We start from the raw sequence: 19,524 nt of genomic DNA, 5'->3' as shown, positions 1-19,524 counted from the left end.
TCCATTCCCATCTGTCCAGTTGTACTCACTTGTGTTAAAAGGAGATTTTTTTCTTAATGGAAAAAATGAAGCAGAGAGCCAAAACCTTGTTTTCCTTCAATGAAAGCCTCTCATTTAAAAGAAATGTTTGTCTTCAGCAACAAGGGTGATAGCAAAGATTCCTCTACATTTTCAACAAGTTTTATAATGTTACACTGGCCTCCATAAAGCACCTATTAAGAAAGCCAAAGGATAAGATGTTGCATTTCTTTTAAAATAATTTAAAATATATTAAGTTTTCCAAAGGTAGATTTGTTTGATGAGGTGTCTTGATTAGACAACTATACGCCACTGAAGAACAACAGTACTTTTAAGAAGCTGTTTTTGTTTAGGGGTCGAGTTGAAACTGGCTGATGATGAGTCTGATGAGGTGAGGCAGCAAAGTCAGATCTCCTACATAAGAAAGTCAGCTGAAGTGATGAGGACACTAGTTCTTTACACGATTAAGAAGAGACATCTTCACAACTGTTCGACTTAAGTACTATGGTTTTTAGATACCATCGAGAAAAACACAGTTGTACCTTAACATCTGTTGGGAAAATACAAATAAATATGCTAACGAATGGCAAACAATTGACAACTCAGTAGCCATTTGAACAGTCATGCAGTTTAGGAATACATCCTTGTGTAACCTGACATACAAATTTGTCACCTGCACATGCACACCATTGTTAAAAACAAAAAAAGCCAATTATAGTGTCTGTATCAGTCAGGAGCATAGCCTCTGAGTCACCTGTAATTTAGTTAAGCTAATACCTCATATCAGACGGCTCCATGAAAATTTTGTCCTGCTGGTCAGAGGGGAGCGAGACAAAGGAAAGCACTTGCCAACATCAAAGCAACTCTGACACAGCAGGAGAGAACTTTAAACAATGCCACCACTGCATCTGAAACACAACAATGACAAGTCCTAGGCAGAAGCTACACTTCCCAGTTGAGGGAGTTTAAACTTCTCTGCCACTACAGAGGCATCTGAGACATAGTTACTCTTATGAAAACCACATCAGTAACTGTACTTTGAATCAAAAAACGACTAGAAAGAGTTCAAAATCGCTGCTTATAAGTGGACTGAAGATTTAAGGTAAGGCTCTGTTGCCGTGGAAGTGGAATCCCCTCTATGACTGACTTGCACATGTCACGGGGAGGAAGATCCAGGACTAGTCCATTGGAATGGGGTTTTGCTACATTCTATTCACAATCCCAAAGAGAAATTCTATTTCAATCCAAGACCAGATGTTTGGCCCATTATTCCAGCTACTCCTTTGCCAGGAAGATTTATCCTGCTACAAAGAAAACAAGTAAGACTATGTAGCGTTGCTTAGAAAGTTCTGTATGTGAGGAACTCTTTCATTTTCTTGGGGATCGGCAGTGCTAGCACTTGGTAGGTTGTTAGGAAACTTCGAAGGGCTTTCCGGCATAAGTGCTTCAGTGATGATAGGACCCTAGGAGCTGTCCAGAACTGGACATGGCCATCCCTTGTCCTGAAACGAAACAGAAACCAATGTGTTAAGACAGACTTTGGAAATATATGTTTTCACTGTGATGGTTATTAATGTTTCTACTCTGACTTGCACTAGCAGAAGACTCCGGAGAGTGAAATACAACCCTGACTGTTGAAATGGATGTAAAGGCTGTGGTGCTAAATAATTAAGGCTGCTGAGAGGACTATAAGAACTCCAGACACCTTTGATACCAAAGTGCTATCTGTCAGCACAGCTCTTTCTAAATCACACTATGAGTTCAAATGTAACAGAGGGAAGAGTGCCACCTACTGAATTATAGATGTTCCCTCTAAGGTGGTCTCTGCCCTAAATGGTTTCCCATATAAATTCTGCATCATCTTAATTTACGCTTCATTGCGGACTTGGCCCATTAGGTGGCATGAATTGTAGCTCTTTAATTACATTTAGATTAAATATTAAAGAGTAAATGATAACCTATATTAGCAGAATAGAATATTAGAATTTTATGTAATCTTGGATTTCCTTAAAGGCTTCCTCATAGGCAAGAAAATTCTAGATGCTTTCTTTCCTTAAAAAGCTACACGGTATACTCAGCAGAAACTGCTACCCATCTGTTCAGCTAACACATACATACCCTGTGGCAATAACTCCACCATGTGGAAAAAATGTGCAGCAAAGACCATTGGTCATAGGAGCAAATGCAATTGGAGTTTTCAGTTCCAGGGCCCAGATCCTGAGAAGCCTGGACGAGAGAAAAAAGTACATTCACAGATTAGCAGACCTGGGGCCAGACCCCGAGGGTAATGCTACAATTACTTGCAGGGACTTGCTCTGAGGCCGTGTAAAGATTTCTCTTCATTACCTGTCATCCGCCACTGTGGCGAGGTACAAGCCTTCGGGAGAGAAGCACACAGACCTCAGGGAGCTAATGTGGACATCACTGTCGTCCATGGGGGGGTCAAGCTGGGTGTGGCTGAGGAGAAAGAAACATGACAGTAGGCCTGGAGTGATGGCCACTCTCCACCCTTCATCTTCATCCCCAGGCAGGAGGCCAAACTGCCATGGCCATGCAAAGACTTAAGACACATCTTACACCCATATGGAAAAGCTTGGGATTTGGAGACTGGAAAAGAAGACTGTAAAAAAAGGGCATTTCCTAAGGTTCCAAGTGTCTTGTGGAGGGGGCTGAAGGGTTACTAACACTCCCTGTGTTAATTTCCTTATGCAAAGTAGGTCAGCCCTCACTTTAATGCCACAGTATAAACTGAAAGTCTTTTTTAGGCTAAGATACATGATAATTATAGGACTACCTATTATTTGCTTCATAAAACAACAGAGACAAAAGGAAAATGTAGACCAAGTTTGTGAGAACATGAAAATTCATTTTGGAAATAACAGTTTCGATAAGAGGATTGTTCTGAACTTGTTACTACAGTTATTAGTAAATGGAAAGAAAGAGTCACTTTGAGGTTTCATAATGCTGAATCCAAAGAAGTACAGACAGCCTCCTCTATCAGGAGACTTGAAGGCATTCGGGTCTAATTTGAGAACTTAAATGACAGTGAAACACTACTGCACACCACAGCCTTAGAATAAGCACTGAACCCACTGTGTCTTTTTACCCAGAGTGTCCCCTCCCATGCCCCAGACTCTAAAAGGGACATAGCTAATCCAAGGCAGATTTCTCATCAGTCACCCCACAAGGAAGTCATAAGCAGGGATTCAGTCCTTACTGGAGTGACCTCAGCCTCTCGCCAGTGTAGGGGTCCCACATGATCACGTTGGTATCATAAGAAGCCGTGACAAGCAAGGCAGAGTCGGGGGAGAAGTCACAAGAGACAACACTGCTTTGGTGGCCCTCTAGTTTCCGGATTAGTGTGTAGGACCGCATGCTCCATAGAAAGACCTGTGGAAAGTAACAGACGCCTGGTTAGGGGCGGAAACAAAGTGCTTAGAACATGAACAGTGAATGAAAGGCACAGCAATGCCCTCCTCGGGCCCCACAGCCAGGTGAAGCCAAGTTCTTTGTTCCCCTTTTCTATGGCTCTTCCAGAATGTATCTCATAGGTTTATATGAAGTAACAGGTCTGAATTCTTGAGCCACCTAACCAATGGACATGCTCTAGGAGCTTACTTGAAAGAATAAACTGAGCCAGCCTCAGGAAGACTGCCAGCTAAAATGTCTTCAGTAGAGGCTTCTGAGTTCTGCTTCTAAGCTCTGTTTGCAAAGAGGCAATACGTGCTGATGAAGACCTAAGCCAAGGGCTATCTTGTCCCCTCACTTAAAACCAAAAATAGGAATCAGAAGTGAACTCCAGGGCTCACAACAAAGTAGTGGCAGGCACCCTGCCAAGCCAGTTTACAGCCCCCATATGTGTACAGGACCATGGAAATCTGCCCCATGGCTATACGTGTGACATAGTTCATCACTTGAAACCTTTCTGAGAATCATTAGAAGTAGGACTTTATTTTCTTTCCTTTTAGAAAACTCGCACTTTCACACAGTTCCAAACCTCAGATGAATGATTAACTACCTGGGTGTACCAAATAGCTAACTCTTAACTTTCCTAAGTCAGTCCCAGCAAACAGCTCGATGCAGACACAAAATTCAAACAAACTGTTCCCAAATTGTCCTTGGGTTTCTAATACTTTTTTAAATAACAGACAGGATTTCAGGTCAAAGTTCAACAAGTAACTGTACATTTTATGATATGAAATGGAAATCCTAATTAGGTGGATTCAAATTGGATGGTTCAAAGGAAATTTAGATCCATACACAGGTTGCAACTTTTAATATCTTAGACTCCAAGGGGAAAAGGAATTTGAAAAGCACCCCTTTACCATTTTGTAAAGGCAAACAGCCCTCTGATGATGGGAGCAATCCACTTAAACACCTCCTCTCTTTTGGTTCATGTCAAAGTGCAAATCCAACGGGAGGTGTGCAGGAGGAGGTCACGGCCCACCGGCACGCCTTCTGCTGGGGCTGATGTGCAGATGGAGTTTGAGGACACCTGGCTTATTGACCCTCTCACACACACACCACTTCAGACCTCCATGTCTTGCTGAACTAAACCAAGAGAGGAAACGGCACCCAATGTTGGAGACTTACAGACTTCTCTCCAGCCGCAGAGCACAGCATGCTGCAGTCCGGGGAGATGGAGCAGCAGTACACCCACTGCAGGTGGCCCGACAGCACCTGAATCTGTTTACCTAGCAGAGCAAAGGAGCAATCGGTGAGCCAACTCTCAAAACCACAAATCAGGAAGACTGAGAACTGGCACTAACAGTCTACCCACCCAGTATATCCATCTGGTTCTCTATCAACTGAGGCCAAAGGCCCATTTTTTTAATGCAGAGAAAGAAATATGACAGGATTTGTCATTTTAACACTGGGAATCTATTAATAGTCTATTCTAATGCCCAAGGGAAATCATTACCTTCTGTTTCACCAAAATCCACAACATCAATGGGATAAAGAGCCTACATAGATCAGATTTGATAGGTCACTTCAATAGCAGAGAACATTCTTTTCAGGTCTGCCAACCACCTCAAGTACTTTGAAGCATCCTTCCAAATGTGAGAGTGTGTTTATCTTCAATTCTTGGTTGTTTAAACTCTGTAATGGTTTCCCCCATCACGAGGATCCCACTCCATGCTCTCACCCTCACCAGGGTGTCCGGATGAGCAATGGTGCAGAGGAATCAGGGCCACATGCTCTGGAGTCAGGCAAACTTGGATTTGAATCCTGGCTCCACTGTTTACTCAGCACATAACCCAGGGTCACTCACGTAACCTCTCCAGATCTCATTTGGAAAAAACTAGATGCCCGTCCATAGGGGAACAGGTGAGGAATGGATGAATAAATGGTGATAAATCCACCTCATTAATTCAAATGGAATTAGGGATCTAGATTTTTCATGAGTACTGTTTAATGAAAAAAGACGCAGAAAAAATGTGAAGAATATGAATCCATTTTTGTGAAACAATGACCTCAAAACCCATAAATCTCAGAGTGTAAGTGTCTGAACAGGATTATACAAGTATACAGGGAAATATGGAAGGCTCTCAGCACGGGCTCCAAGGCTGCAGGGGGATTACAGCAGAATGTGACGGAGGGGAGGACGACAGAGACAGATGGGGGGAATGGGAAGCTATGCTGAAAAACGGAAAAGGAAAACAAAGTTTTTAAGAATGTTATATGCATTTAAGAATGCGTATGTGTGGGTATATATAAATAATTTTTTTTAAGGAAGTCATGGTTTCTTCAGCTGTCAGATAAGAACAGCACCTGGCCCCCAGAGTAGTTGTGAGTGTTGAATAAATTAAAGCAGGTTGGTAGGGCAGGGCCCGGTACCTGGGAACACTACTTTATCCCCCTCTTCTTGCAAAGTCCTAATAATTGACCTAGTCCATTCTGCCCACTCTCAGTCCCCCTCACCGAGTACTCCCTTCCCAAACACCAAGTGATTTTAAAGCCACTTCCAGGACCTTCCTTAGATGGTGACAAACTGCCTCTGGACACACATTAAAAACAGCACTGCCTTGGGGCTGGCCCCATGGCTTAGTGGTTAAGCGCGCGCGCTCCACTACTGGCGGCCCAGGTTCGGATCCCAGGCGCGCACTGATGCACCGCTTCTCCGGCCATGCTGAGGCGGTGTCCCACATACAGCAACTAGAAGGATGTGCAACTATGACATACAACTATCTACTGGGGCTTTGGGGAAAAAAAAAAGGAGGAGGATTGGTAATAGATGTTAGCTCAGAGCTGGTCTTCCTCAGCAAAAAGAGGAGGATTGGCATGGATGTTAGCTCAGGGCTGATCTTCCTCACAAAAAAAAATAAAAACAAAAAAATAAAATAAAATAATAAAATAGCACTGCCTTGAGAAGGCTTCCCAGTCAGCAGGCCTATCTTAGATGGTGTGACTCCAAGTTCCACAGTAATGGGCAGAAACTATCCAGGGTTCTCTCAGTGATTAGATGCCATCAGATGAGGACATTACAAGCACCTCCTTAGCTGTCTGACAAGTTATCAGACTCGTGTCTAAGAGGGCAGGAGACAGGACCCGTCTCGTGGCTGTGAGGAGCTGCAAGAGTCATGGCTCGGGCAAGAGTACTAGTGCCTTTGCATTACTGGGACGAGTGTGCCTCTTCACGAACCATCCAGCTTGCTATTTCCTCCTCCCTCCAGCTCTTGCATCCCTGCCCACATGGGGGACAAATGGCCTGACAATAAAATCCTTTTCCCTATGCCACCCTTCCAGTTAAGGATCAACACCAAAGATGTGTGAAATTCTTTCACTGGGCCGCTCTGGTATATAGCTCTGCTCAAGGCAGAATTCCATAAAAGTTGACCTTCTCTAGCCTGAGAGAATTCTAGGCAAAGATTCTACTTCACAAAGAAACTCTTTATTTCTAACAGGACATACCCAACATGGATGACTTTTTCTAGATCAGTAATTCTCAACCTGGGGAGATTTTGCCCTCCACGTGAACACTGGGCAAGGTCTGGAGACATTTTTGGTTGTCATAACTAGAGAAGGTACTAGTATCTAATGGGTAGAGGCCAGGGATGATGCTCAACATCCTAGAACGCACAGGACAGCCCAAAACAAGGAATTATCCAGCCCAAAATGTGAATAGTGCTGTGGTTGAGAAAACCTATTCTAGATCATTTATTTTCAACAGGGCTGATATCAGTAAGGGTGAAAATTGCTTCTTGGTGCCCTCCAAAAATCATATTTTTTTTTACATATGATTACAAAGCATAGATATGCATTCAGTGCATAAACAAACAGTCTATCTTTGGTATTAAAATCTCATGGGGGGGATTAGAAAAAAAAGTCTAAAAAGGCTCCTTAGGAGGCAATAATAAAAAAAAGGTTGAGAAACACCGTTCTAGATAAAAATGACATCTGTCAAGAGAAGCAAGAGGCAAATATAGTATTTTTGGAGTTGCCAAGCAGTTCCATCACCTCCATACCATGTTTATTCAGGTCCCAGATGCGAAGAGTCTTATCCCGAGACGCAGAGACCAAAATCAAACTGCCACTGGGTGTGAAGCTCAGATCTCTCACGACATCTTGGTGGCCAGAAAGATTCAAAAGCAGGAGCCCTAGCATGGGAGCAGGAGCATTCAGTCAGTGGGAGAGGTGGCGCCCGGTCTGCCAGTCACTGCTACACCCCTCAGCCAACTGGGGTCCTGGCAGCCCCTCTGGTCCCAGATCAGAACATGTACATGAGCCTCCAGGACCTTGTGCCATCCAGAAATGACCTACCTGTCTGCACCTCCCAAATCTTGATCTGCCCATCGTTGAGTCCTGTAGCAAGGATGAGGCAAGAGACATCTGGCACTTGGGGATGGTGGCGTGCCCAGAGCTTCCTGCTGGGTGGAGAAGGCCACGGGCTGAAGGCCAAACCCCAGACAATCTGCCCACAGTCCAGAGTCTTCTCCTTTGGGCTGCCTCGTCCTTTTGTATCACTTTTGCTGCTTCGGCTTTTGGCTTCAAACCCTTTAGGGATGCTGGGGGAAACACAGATTTCTTAACGAGCCTGAAATTGTCACCAAGTCAACCAACTTTTCATCCTGGGGTATCTAAGATGTTAGTCCTAGAAACAAATTGGCCTTCGGTGAATTCTGGTACGGCTTTTCTTTTTATTTCTTTTTGGAATTCATGTAACAGACGTTCCATTGGCCTTGGATCATCCCATTCGTGATAGCCCTGCAATGGGGTGACCCGCCTTTTGGGATAACTAGATCACAGATGCTCCAGGGAGCCATACGCTTCCTCATAACGTTCTCTCGGGTTTTGATGTGTGGAAGGAAAGATGCACTCAATTTTTCCCACAAGAATGAACGCATGCCGTAGGTTTGGAACAGGGACAGAACTTAGGTCCCAAAAACCCATCTGCTGCTCTCCTGCCTGATAAGCCCCCTTATCTCTAACTTAGAAAGCCCCAAGGAACAGGAAAATAAACCCCTTTCTGGCCGACAGTTTGCTTGGTACACACTGATTTCCACCTTCACTCGCTATGTTCCAATCAATTAATGAGGCTCTTTCATTTACTGCTCTGATGGTACATCCAGCACAGGAACCAACCAGTGGGGTAGTCAAGGAGAGAAAGAACCCACAGAACTGTTCAGGGGTGCCCTACCTGGAATATCTCCTAGCCAGACCCTCTCCTTTTACATTCTACCTGTGGTGAAACAAAGGCCCAGATAAGCCAAGTGAGACTCTCCCTAAGATTCAGGGCCCTGCCCACTACTCCGCCTAGCAGACAATATCTCAAAGGCACCAGTAGTCAGACAGCCCTGGGGTTCAGCCGGAAAACGTGAAGTTTCCTGTCTGTGGTACACTTTATCAGTGCTAATATTAAGTTCTACTTTTCTGTGTGACCCTGACCACATTCTGGCGGATATCAAACGAGGAGAAATGGAGATGATAAAGCTAGAACTCAGTTCCATGAGAAGTTTTATACTCAATGTATATGTAGCTCTTTATGCATATGTTTGTTCCCGAAAAGCTGTAAGTAAATCACAGTTTTGTCAATTGTGTGGTTGAAATACATTAAAGAATTTTAACCAAGCTCACCTGTAGAATTAGAAGGGAGGAACTGAGGCAAACGTAGGCTCCTTCAGCTCTAAAACTCTATTAGTCTAAATCAGAGGTTGGCAAACTATGCCCAGGCCGGCAATTGGTTTTTATAAATGAGGTTTTATTGGAATGCCACCATGTTCATTTGTTCACGTATTGACCGTGGCTGCTTTCACAAAGAACAGCACAGGTAAATAGTCTCGACAGAGACTGTATGGCCCCCAAAGCTGAAAGTGTTTACCATTTGGGCCTTTACAGAAAAAGTTTGCAAAACCCAGGTCTAAATGGCCAAATGTAGTCTGAAAATTTGTTATTCTGACAAAACATCTGCATGTGATAATGAATGCCTTTTCGATGGGCCCTGCTCAATCCACATGCCTGGCCCTGGCCCAGGGGCCTGAGTCTGCCATCCAGGGAAGAAGCATGGAAAAGGGAGGCTACAGGGAGAGCTCTGTAGGACAGCCTGGAACTCCAAAGTTACATTTGTTTTATTTTTCATAAAATCCTAATTTCTGTATTTGAGTTAAGGAATACATCTGTAGCTACTTTATTCCAAAGGAACTAGGGCACATTTACATATTAATTCATTTTAACATCGTTAATTTCTCTAGAAAGAGACACTAAAATCTCCATTTTAGGGGTAGAGTTAACTTTCCTGGGGTCACAAAATCAGGGGCAGAACTGGAACTAGAACTCAAGTCTTGGGTATCCCAGCCTAGTGCTCAACAGATCCCCTGGACTTCTAAGTTTGCCAATGAATCAATGCATGGGTTACACGGGAGGTGGGGAGATGCCAACATGGGAAGGGGTGGCTAAGGGCAAGGGAGATTCATTGGGAGAACTTCACTGAAATTAAAGTGTCTAAAAACTTTATTTCTAAAAGCAACAGTTGGGCTGGCCCCGTGGCTTAGCGGTTAAGTGCGTGCGCTCCGCTGCTGGCGGCCCGGGTTCGGATCCCAGGCACGCACCGACGCACCACTTCTCCAGCCATGCGGCTTCTCCGGCCGTGTCCCACATACAGCAACTAGAAGGATGTGCAACTATGACATACAACTATCTCCTGGGGCTTTGGGGGGAAAAAATAAATAAATAAAAAATTATTTTAAAAAATAAATAAAAGCAACAGTTATTTGGTTAATATCAATTATTTGCTCAATATCAAAAGCATTGTATAATATTATTTTTAAAAATGTATAACAATCCTAATAAGAATATAAAGGCCCCAGATTCCCCCTTTTAAAGGACTTTTAAAATAATGATTTTAGAGGCCGGCCCCGTGGCGTAGCGGTTAAGTGCGCGAGCTCCGCTGCTGGCAGCCCGGGTTCGCATCCCGGGCGCCCACAGACGCACCGTTTATCAGGCCATGCTGTGGCGGCATCCCATATAAAGTGGAAGAAGATAGGCATGGATGTGAACTCAGGGCCAGGGTTCCTCAGCAAAAAAAAAAAAGAGGAGGATTGGCATGGATGTTAGCTCAGGGCTGATCTTCCTCACAAAAAAATAATAAGTATTATTATTTTAAATTATAAAAATAATAGAGGAACATGGGAAAAATTTGGAAATGAGACAAATAATAAAATAGAAATTACTCATAATCCTAATACCACTCTAACCACAGTAAACATTTCACTATAAATTTTTATTTATGTGTATAGACATGTTTTAAAAAAACAAATTTGGGACCATATTGCATATATTGTTTTATACCTTACTTTTTTCAATAGGCCTTAAACTGTGAGCATTTCCCCAAGTTATTATTCTCCAGAACATGTGATTTTTCCCTAAAACAAGTAACTTATTTAACATATTAAACAATAACATTTTTCTCTCATTATATTGAACGATACACAAAAAAGGTTAATACTCAAATTTCCATTTTCCTTAGTTAATATTGGAAGGATAAATGTATCTATAGTAATGTATATATCTGAATACAAGAGTAATTTTCAGGAAAACAGATTTTCCATTTTATGCTTTTTTAAAAAACCTTTTTCAGACTATAAATTTATATCAGACTTAAGTCTGGATATGAAGTTGAGTCCTTTGTATTTAGAGTGGGAGATCAATAAACAATGAACGACTTTGGCATTATCATTAAGCTGACTATAGAAGAAACTGAAAATCGTGATTAAAGAAACACATAATCTCTGATGGCTGCAAAAATATCACATGGCAATGCTACAAATTCCTTAACTATGTTCTCATCACTGGATTTTAAGTGATTTCTGATTTTTCACTACTATATAACAAATTTCATGATGAAAATCAATGTATGTAAACAGATGACCCCATTTCTGAGATTCCTAATAGCCAGAAGAACATTTTTATGGTCCTTGATGCCAAACAGCCTTCCTTCCAGAAAGTGCACAAATTTACACCCCTCGATCCCAGCAGTGTCCAGAGTACCCATCTCAGCAAACTCTTGTCAGCATTACCTATTATCAAGGCAACAAGTTTCAGAATGAACTTACAAAAAACTTAAACCTAGTATGTGACTTACAAAAAATGCCTAAAACAAAACAAATGAGACCCTCAAGGGCAGGGGCGGTGTTTGATTTACTTCAGGATTCTCAGCCCTTAGCTCAGTGTTAGGCAAAGAAGATTTCCAACAAATGTAGGCTGAATAAATAAATGCAGACACAGTTGCCCTGGGAACAAATGAAGAAATGCAGATGCTGGACCATCTGACTGGGAGTTCACAGCCTTCAGACACTGAGACCTGTCTAGCCCAAAGAACTAAAAACTAGCTAATATCAGAAACTAAACTTAGTCAATAATAAAAAGACAAATACCCAATTTAAAAATAGGCAAAGGATCTGAATAGATGTTTCTCCAAAGAAGATATACAAAGGGTCAATAAGCACATGAAAAGGTGCTCCACATCAGTAGCCATCAAGGAAATGCAAATCAATACCACAAGGAGACGCCACTTCACACCCACTAGGATGGCTATGCTATAATGAAAAAGACAGACAATAACAAGTGTTGGTGAAGATGTGGAGCATCTGGAAAACTCAGACATTGCTGGGGGGATTGTCAAATGGTGCAGCCACTTTGGAAAACAGTCTGACAGTTCTTCAAACAGTTAAACAGGAAAAACATATGTCCACAGAAATACTTGTACATAAATGTTCCCAGCAGCATTATCTATAGTAGCCCAAAAGTGAAAACAACCTAAATGTCCACCAACTGATAAACGTATAAACAAAATGTGGTATCTCCACACAATGGAGTATTATTTGGCAATAAAAGGAAATACTAATCATAAAACTAATAATAAAAGGACTAATACATGCTACAACATAGGTAACTGTGAAAATATTATCCTAAGTGAAAGAAGCCAGTCAAAAAAGACTACACAGTGTATGATTCCATTTATGTGAAATGTCCAGAATAGGCAAATCTATAAAGACAGAAAGTAGATTAGTGGCTGCTCAGGGCTGGAGAACAGAAGGGTTTGGAGGATGATGGCTAAGGGATGTGGGGTGTCTTTTTGGGGTAATGAAAATGTTCTAAGATTGATTGTGGTGATGGATGCACAAGTCTGTGAATATACTAAAAGCCATTGAATTGTATACTTCAAATGGGCAAATTGTATGATATGTAAATTATATCTCAATAAAACTGTTAAAAAAGAACTTGGGGCTAACGTAATCTCGATAGAATTAATTTTCACATGTACAGAATGTGGGACTCTGGAAACCCAATGATGAATTCCCGAACTGTTCAGCCTCTTTCCCTCTCCTGTTCTTGGGCAAGGAAGACCCAAAATGGTAGGGAATAATCTGGGAAAGCGCTCATGTTCTCCATCGTGAATACCCCCTCGTTCCTTTGGGTGCCAGAATACTTACAACTGCTCCTCCAGCGGCCAGGGAATCAGCTTGACAATGCAGTGTCCTTGAGACCAAGCAAACCAGGAACCATCCGGGGAGAAGGCGACACTCCAGGTTTCACAGCTAGACTTCCAATCAAACTGGTGGGGGCGCCCAGGCTTGAGTTCGGCCAGCAGCAAGGGTTCCTCTGGGAGAGGAGACAGCATGCTTCAAACAAGCACCCTCACTTCCCAGGAAAGTGGAGAGCACCACCTTGCTGACTCAAACACAGGAAAGCTGCTGTCTGCCCATGGCAAAGGGTGACACTATGGATTCCGGGAGGGAGTTGTCATTTAAATGACCTGGGGCGATAACAGTAGCCACAGGCCACATTCCACCGCCATTACTCAGTCCTGGCACTCGCACAGGCTGCTGGTTAACCATGACTCAGAGTAACCTTTGTGCGGGTGGACCCAGTGAATGGAGGCCTCATTTTCCTATGAATGCCTGAAGAGGAAGAAAGGAGAGATGACCAGGCAAGGATCATGCTGGAGGGTGCAGATTAGAAGGCCTTCAGATGTATTTTGGGTCTCCTCGAAAAGAACCTGCTCCAAGGAAACAAGGGAAAGTAGTATCTCAACCTCAAAGGCTCCCTCTCACTCAGCAGCATGCTCCCCATCATCAAGGCTAAAATGTTCAGCACTTGCCCTGCTTCCTCTCGCTCAGGCCTATTGATCTGGCCTCCCAATTCCATCTCCTCTCTCTCCTCGTTTAAACCATCCCATCTTGCCCAGATCTTTTACAAGACTCTCCTGATTCATTTTCCTGCCCCCAGAGATCCTGCTAAAGCTGAAAAACACATCACAACACAACATTTCTTTCAATTACATCCCACCTGACTACACATTAAAGGGAGCTGAGCCCCAGCCTCCTTTCTGTTACATCTCCCTGCACGCCATACTCTGGCCACACAAGCCTTCCCGAGTAGCTCATTGACATTCACATCTGGACTCATTTTCTGCTTATGAGAATCCCGCTTAAATTAGCAACTGAGAAATGTACCCTGATCTCACACAATCAAAGTGGAAATAAGTCCCACCTGCTTATTCCATTCTCTCCTGTAGTAACCAATTTCCCTCACCCTCTTCCCCTCTCCCTCCCACCAGAATTGAAGCACCCTTGTTCAAACACCAAGACAATTTAATCTTTGTTTCTCTCAGGGTTTAGCGCAGCACCCTGTGAAGGGCAGATGCTGGATCCGTGCTTCTTCATCAACCTGTGGGGCAGTTCCTACATCAATTCTCTACTCCAAGGGAAGAGTCTCAATGGCTGATGAAGCTTGTAAGTTAAAGGCCTTCAGAATTGATTTTTTGACCATATGATTGTGATGCATACTAATATAAATACTGGCTTCCATCCTGAATGAGGTCACTTCCCAATGTGTATGTTCCATTTTTGTAGTTTCGAGACTTTGACGCTTTTATATCTGTTACCAGACAGATACTAATTTAAGTAGCCCATATTTCATATATTTTAGGACACATCTTTATATGTCTTCTCACATTTTGACCTCATTGAAATCAGGATGTGTCTCACAAGGGCTAGCTTTTCATAGTTAAATACGCAGTATTTTTTCTCAGTGATACATGATGGCAGTATGATCCATGATATCTTGGATTCAATGAAACAGATGGTAAAGATGCATATATGTATATACTAATTGTATATGTAATATTTCCTGGTATATGCATTATAAGGAAAATACATGGGTATACCTTATTTTATAAAATAAGTGTTGCTGGAAATTCTGTCTTTAAATAGAATTTTAATAAGTCATGTCAAGCCTTTGGTGGCTTTGCTATTTAAAGAAAATTTAAGGAAGTTTCCTTTGTAAAGAGAATATTCATTCCTGGAGGTTCTATGTGTAAGTCTAGATTTTAAGATATGAGGTCTGTCTAAATTGGCATTTGTAAAGGTAATTCCTCCTGGAAATTTGTATGTGTTTGCATAAGAGATCCTTTCATTTACACAATTACTTGTTTGTAAGAGCATACTCCTCTGGATGTGAATACTTGCATGGTAAGAAGTTACTTGGTATTTTAAATCCAAAACAGGTCTCTTAATGTTATGCAGCAATCCCACAGCGTTTTCTTCATTCTCATTACTTCTAGATATTTTCTTATGGTGACATAGCCATAGTCTGTTAATGCCTCCTTCATGTAGTCCAGTGGTTCTCAAAAGAGGGTAATTTTGCCCCCACGGGTCACATGCTAATTTCCAGAGACATTCTGGTTGTCATAACTGAGGGTGGTGCTACTGGTATCTAATGGGTAGAGGCCACGGATGCTCCTGAACATCCTACAGTGCACAGGACAGCCCCCCCCACAAAGAATTATCTGGCCCAAAATGTCAACAGTGCCAAGGTTGAGAAACCCGGATGCAGTCAAATATTAAATGACATTGACTGATCTAGAGGTACATTTTCATCAATTGACCCGGATGAAAATTTCTTTATTCCATTCTGACAATATCCACACTTGGTTCACTTCTTCCACAACATGCACATCATTAATCCTTTTGACACTATAGAGGCTCTACACAATATAAAAAGGGGTCATCCTTGATTTCTCTCTTTTCTTAATCTCCCAAACCAAATCCATTAGCAAGTTCTACCAAATCTGTTTTCAAAAGACTTGGCAAACCTAACTTGTCATCTCCATGGCTACTATTCTAATCTCTGCAACATCATCTCATCAAATTTATGCAACATCATCTTTCACTAAGCAGCCTTCCCACTGCTCTCCTAGCTCCTGCTCTGGCCCCCACCATCCATTCTCCTCACCTCCCAGTGATCAGTTTCAATCACTCTTAGAATAAAATCCAAACTCCCTGCCCTGACCTCGAAGTCCTGCGTAACCCGGCCCCTGCCTGCGTCTCCCACCTGAGCTTACACCTCTCCTCTCCATGCCCCTGGCTCTAGCACACTAGCCTTTTCTCACCCCTTGACTGTGCACCATTAGTTCCGACCTCAGGGTCTTTGTCCAAAATGCCCTCCATGGCTGGCACCTTCTCTTCATTCAGGTCTCCGCTCAAATGACAACTCCTTACAGAGCCCTTCTCTGACTCCAAGTCAATCTCCTTCACAACTCCTCACTTTATTTTCTTTACAGCACAATCACCATTATGATTATTATCTGCTTCCACCAACTAGGACATCAACTCCACAGGAGCAGGGACTTTGTGCCCAGCAGAACTGCTGGCAGAGGGCAGGCAGTCAGTAAATATTTGTTGAATAAACATACATGGTATACCTCTTTAAATATAAATGACATGAAGACTCGTAAACTATTATGATGCCTATGCCAAACATTTTGCATGAAATGCTTCTTAAACATGAGCCATACCCAGATTTCACACTCTATTTCTATGATTTGGGGATTTAATGTCTTGCTATTTCAGGATCAGGAATCTAGGAGCTAAAAGAAGAAAGAACTCAGTGACTCCTGTCTCTTCCTTTCTAGAACTAAGGAAATTCTGAAGGGGAGTCTGGGCCCAAACTAAACTTGGCTGCTGGAAAAGAAAGCCATAATTAGTGCAGAACTAAAAAAAAGAACCACAAAAAAACAGCGCCAGGAGGATCCAGCTTCATCTGGGATTGTACCTGCCACGGCCCTTCTTGGTGAAAAGGCCTACGGATCAAGGTTTTCTAATTAAACATTGGGATGTGTTTAGACAACTAGGCTGAATGGCAAGATATTTATTATGGGACTCTTCTGTGAAAGGAGATTCACGTGAACACAGAGATGGAAGCAATATGACTCCAGCTGGCAGGAAGCTTGGTGATTTGTCCTGTCACAGGATCTTTACATTAGATGTTCCATGGGCCTGGAAAATGCTGCCTACCTGGCCCCAGATCTTTGCCTGGCTGCTCTATCTTACCATCCAGGGCTCAGTGCTGACGTCACCTTCTCAGAGACCTTCCTTGCCTGTCTCCAGTGGCCCAGTCACTTTCCTTTCACTCCATTTAATTTTCTTTATAACCGTCACTTACAGATATTTTCTTGATTGCTCACTTGTTATTTTTATGTATTTACTGCCTATCTCTTCCCCACCCCCACCCCAAACTTGCCTATCTGTTCACTGCTATTGGGCTGTGCCGTCCAGTACAGTAACCACTAGCCACACGTGGCTACTGACCACTTGAAATGTGGCGAGTCCGAATTAAGAAGGGCTAAGGATATAATACACACTGTATTTCAAAGACTTAGTACATAAAAAAAATCTAAAATATATTATTGATTAATCATGATTACATGTTGAAATAATATTTTAGATATGTTGGATTGACAAAGATATAGTTTTAAAATCAATTTCACTTTTTTTTACTGCAGCTACTAGAATATTTTAAAGTACATACGTGGCTCATTTTTGTATTGGCCAGCACTGGCCTAGATAGTGCCTGGCACATAGTAGACATTCAATAAATATTTGTTGAATGAATAAATGAATTCTAACCACTGCTCTGAAGATATCTATTGTTGTCCATTGTGATCCCATTACAACGGGCTTTATTCAGTTTCAAAAGAATGTAAAACTCTCCAGCCTTTATTTTTACAGTAACTTAGCAGGTCTCAACAGCTCTGCCCATACCCCCAAAACACAGTCATCAATCACTAGAAATAACTCAGAACTGGAAACAGATTTCTGCTAAAAAGAGAGGTTAGCTACAGATCGCTTTCAGATTGAACTATAAGGAGCCAATGGAAACAACAGCGGAAGCTATAACAAGATTCAGGCAAACAGTAGGGGCCATTTAAAGAGAGTTCTACGGGTAACACATTCTCTGAAAAGAAAGCGCTTATCTAGATGGGAAGGTGGAGAGAGCCGCCTCTACACCTTTTACTGAATGCCGGACTCCAGCACACAAAGAAATGTCATTTCCCAAACTAAAAAGTTACACCACCCCAGGGAATACCCTGATTTCAACCTACCCACCTGCATTCCCTGCTCCATCAGACAAGCCAGGGAAACACAAATATCAACAATCAGAATCCTCCAGACCAGCATGAAGGTTGAACTTCACTGGAAGAATACAAAGAGGTTCTAGAACAAATTCCAAGCCCTAGGCCTTGACCCCTTCTGAGAATTTCCCCTAAAGAAACTGCCTTTAAGCTAGGCGTATATTCAAGAGTTGGGGATCCCAGAATAAATCCCAAGCCCGCCCCGAATTTCTATATAGGTAAGGTTTAGGGGCAAGGTGGTTGGAAGCGAGAAGCCCAAGGGGCATGTCTTCGGGTTTTGCCTTTGCCTAACAAGCACACATTCCCACTGAGACTGCACGTTCATTTGGGCTGACTCTTGGAGTAGAGCCAATATTCTCCGACTGCCCCGGTGTTCTGATGACAGCTGCGAACAAGGATGAGGAGCGCCGCACCCATCAGGGTATCCTCAACTTGCCCCATCATACATGTCACCAGGGGTCAGCATCCCAGCCCCACCCCACCTTCACGACTCAGTCTCCACTGGAAGACGCCTGGAATGCATTTTTTAAATAGGGACCCCAGACCCCATCCTGATGACTAGGCAAGTCTGGGAAGCTGCCAACCACCCACGGAGGCAGGTACTATCATTATCCCATTCTGCAGACACAAAACAGACCGGGACGAGCGGCTGGTCCACGGTCACACAGCTTGTAAGGGGCAGAGCGGACTCCCACCCAGACCTGCGAGTGCGTCACCCGGCACCTGGGCACCCACCCCCTTGGCGTCACCCTGTAGGGCTTGGCGCACCCCCGCGTCCCACCCGGACGTGGGTGACTGGCCCCGGGCGCCCCCGACTGTCTCGGGGGGTGGGGCTCCCCGGCGCGCCGACGCCCGTTCTCCCCGGTTCCGTCGGCCGCGGGAGGCGCGGTGGCGGCCGCTGACAGCGAAAGTGAAACAAAGCTGGGCGCCGGGCGCGCACCCCGCCGCCTGCCCGCGCGGACGGCCCAGACCCGGCGCCCCCCGCCCCCACCGCAGAGCCCGCCCGCAACGCGCCGGGAGAGCGGGCCCGGCCCCGCCGGGCTGCACGGGCGCGCCCCGGCCCACTCACCTCCGGCCTCCATGGAGGACGCGCGCGGCCCCGCGGCAGGCGGCGGGCGCCTCAGCCCCGGGCCGCCGGCTCTCATGCCGCCCCCGCGCCGCCCGCCCCGCCCCCGCCCCTCCGCGCCCCGGCCCCGGCCCCGGCCCGGCCCGCCGCCGCCGCCGCGCCCGCCGCCGCCCGGAGAGGCCATCAGCTGCTTCCCGTCACATGGCGGCGGGCGCGGGCGGGGCGCGCGGGGCGGGGCCGGGGCGGGCGGGCAGGGCGGGGCGCGGGCTGAGGGGAAGACGGGGGAGCGGGCTGAGGGGAAGACGGGGGCGGGGCTGAGGGAAGACGGCGGGTGCTGAGGGGAAGACGGGGGGCGGGCTGAGGGGAAGACAGGGGCGGGGTGCGGCAGATGAAACGGGGGCGAGCAGGTGAACGCGGGAAGCGGGGCTGCGAGGAAACGGGGGTGGGCGGGCAGGTGAACGCCGACAGGATAAGGATGGGGGTGGGGAGCGGGGCTGGGGGAGGTGGGGGGCGGGGCTGGGGAGGTGGG

The 19,524-nt window shown here is 44.6% G+C and overlaps 1 protein-coding gene across 1 annotated transcript; it reads right to left on the bottom strand.

Moving 5' to 3' along the window:
- Positions 1-507: 507 nt before the first annotated feature.
- On the bottom strand, positions 508-19,076 carry WSB2 (WD repeat and SOCS box containing 2). Its single transcript, XM_087424140.1, has 9 exons — positions 18,999-19,076; positions 12,948-13,116; positions 7,780-8,024; positions 7,485-7,616; positions 4,612-4,712; positions 3,236-3,408; positions 2,365-2,475; positions 2,137-2,244; positions 508-1,520 (listed from the first exon to the last, which is right to left on the bottom strand). The coding sequence occupies exons 1-9, from the start codon at positions 19,072-19,074 to the stop codon at positions 1,358-1,360; spliced, it is 1,278 nt and encodes a 425-aa protein (XP_087280266.1). The 5' UTR covers positions 19,075-19,076; the 3' UTR covers positions 508-1,357.
- Positions 19,077-19,524: the final 448 nt, after the last annotated feature.

This window comes from Ceratotherium simum, chromosome 35 (assembly GCF_057802395.1).
Source record: "Ceratotherium simum simum isolate JZ-2026a chromosome 35, ASM5780239v1, whole genome shotgun sequence".
NCBI lineage: Eukaryota > Metazoa > Chordata > Mammalia > Perissodactyla > Rhinocerotidae > Ceratotherium > Ceratotherium simum.
This window is presented reverse-complemented; position numbering and strand designations above follow the sequence as displayed.

What these genes read in the sequence shown, in the direction of transcription:
- WSB2 (XM_087424140.1), bottom strand. Translation starts at nt 19,074, where the DNA reads ATGAGAGCCGGCGGCCCGGGGCTGAGGCGCCCGCCGCCTGCCGCGGGG. An exon ending in GAGAGGCTGAGGTCACTCCA is followed by an intron (nt 2,476 to 3,235) that starts GTAAGGACTGAA and finishes CTTTCTCCTCAG; the next exon opens with CCACACCCAGCTTGACCCCC. An exon ending in GGTGGAGTTATTGCCACAGG is followed by an intron (nt 1,521 to 2,136) that starts GTATGTATGTGT and finishes GTTTCGTTTCAG; the next exon opens with GACAAGGGATGGCCATGTCC.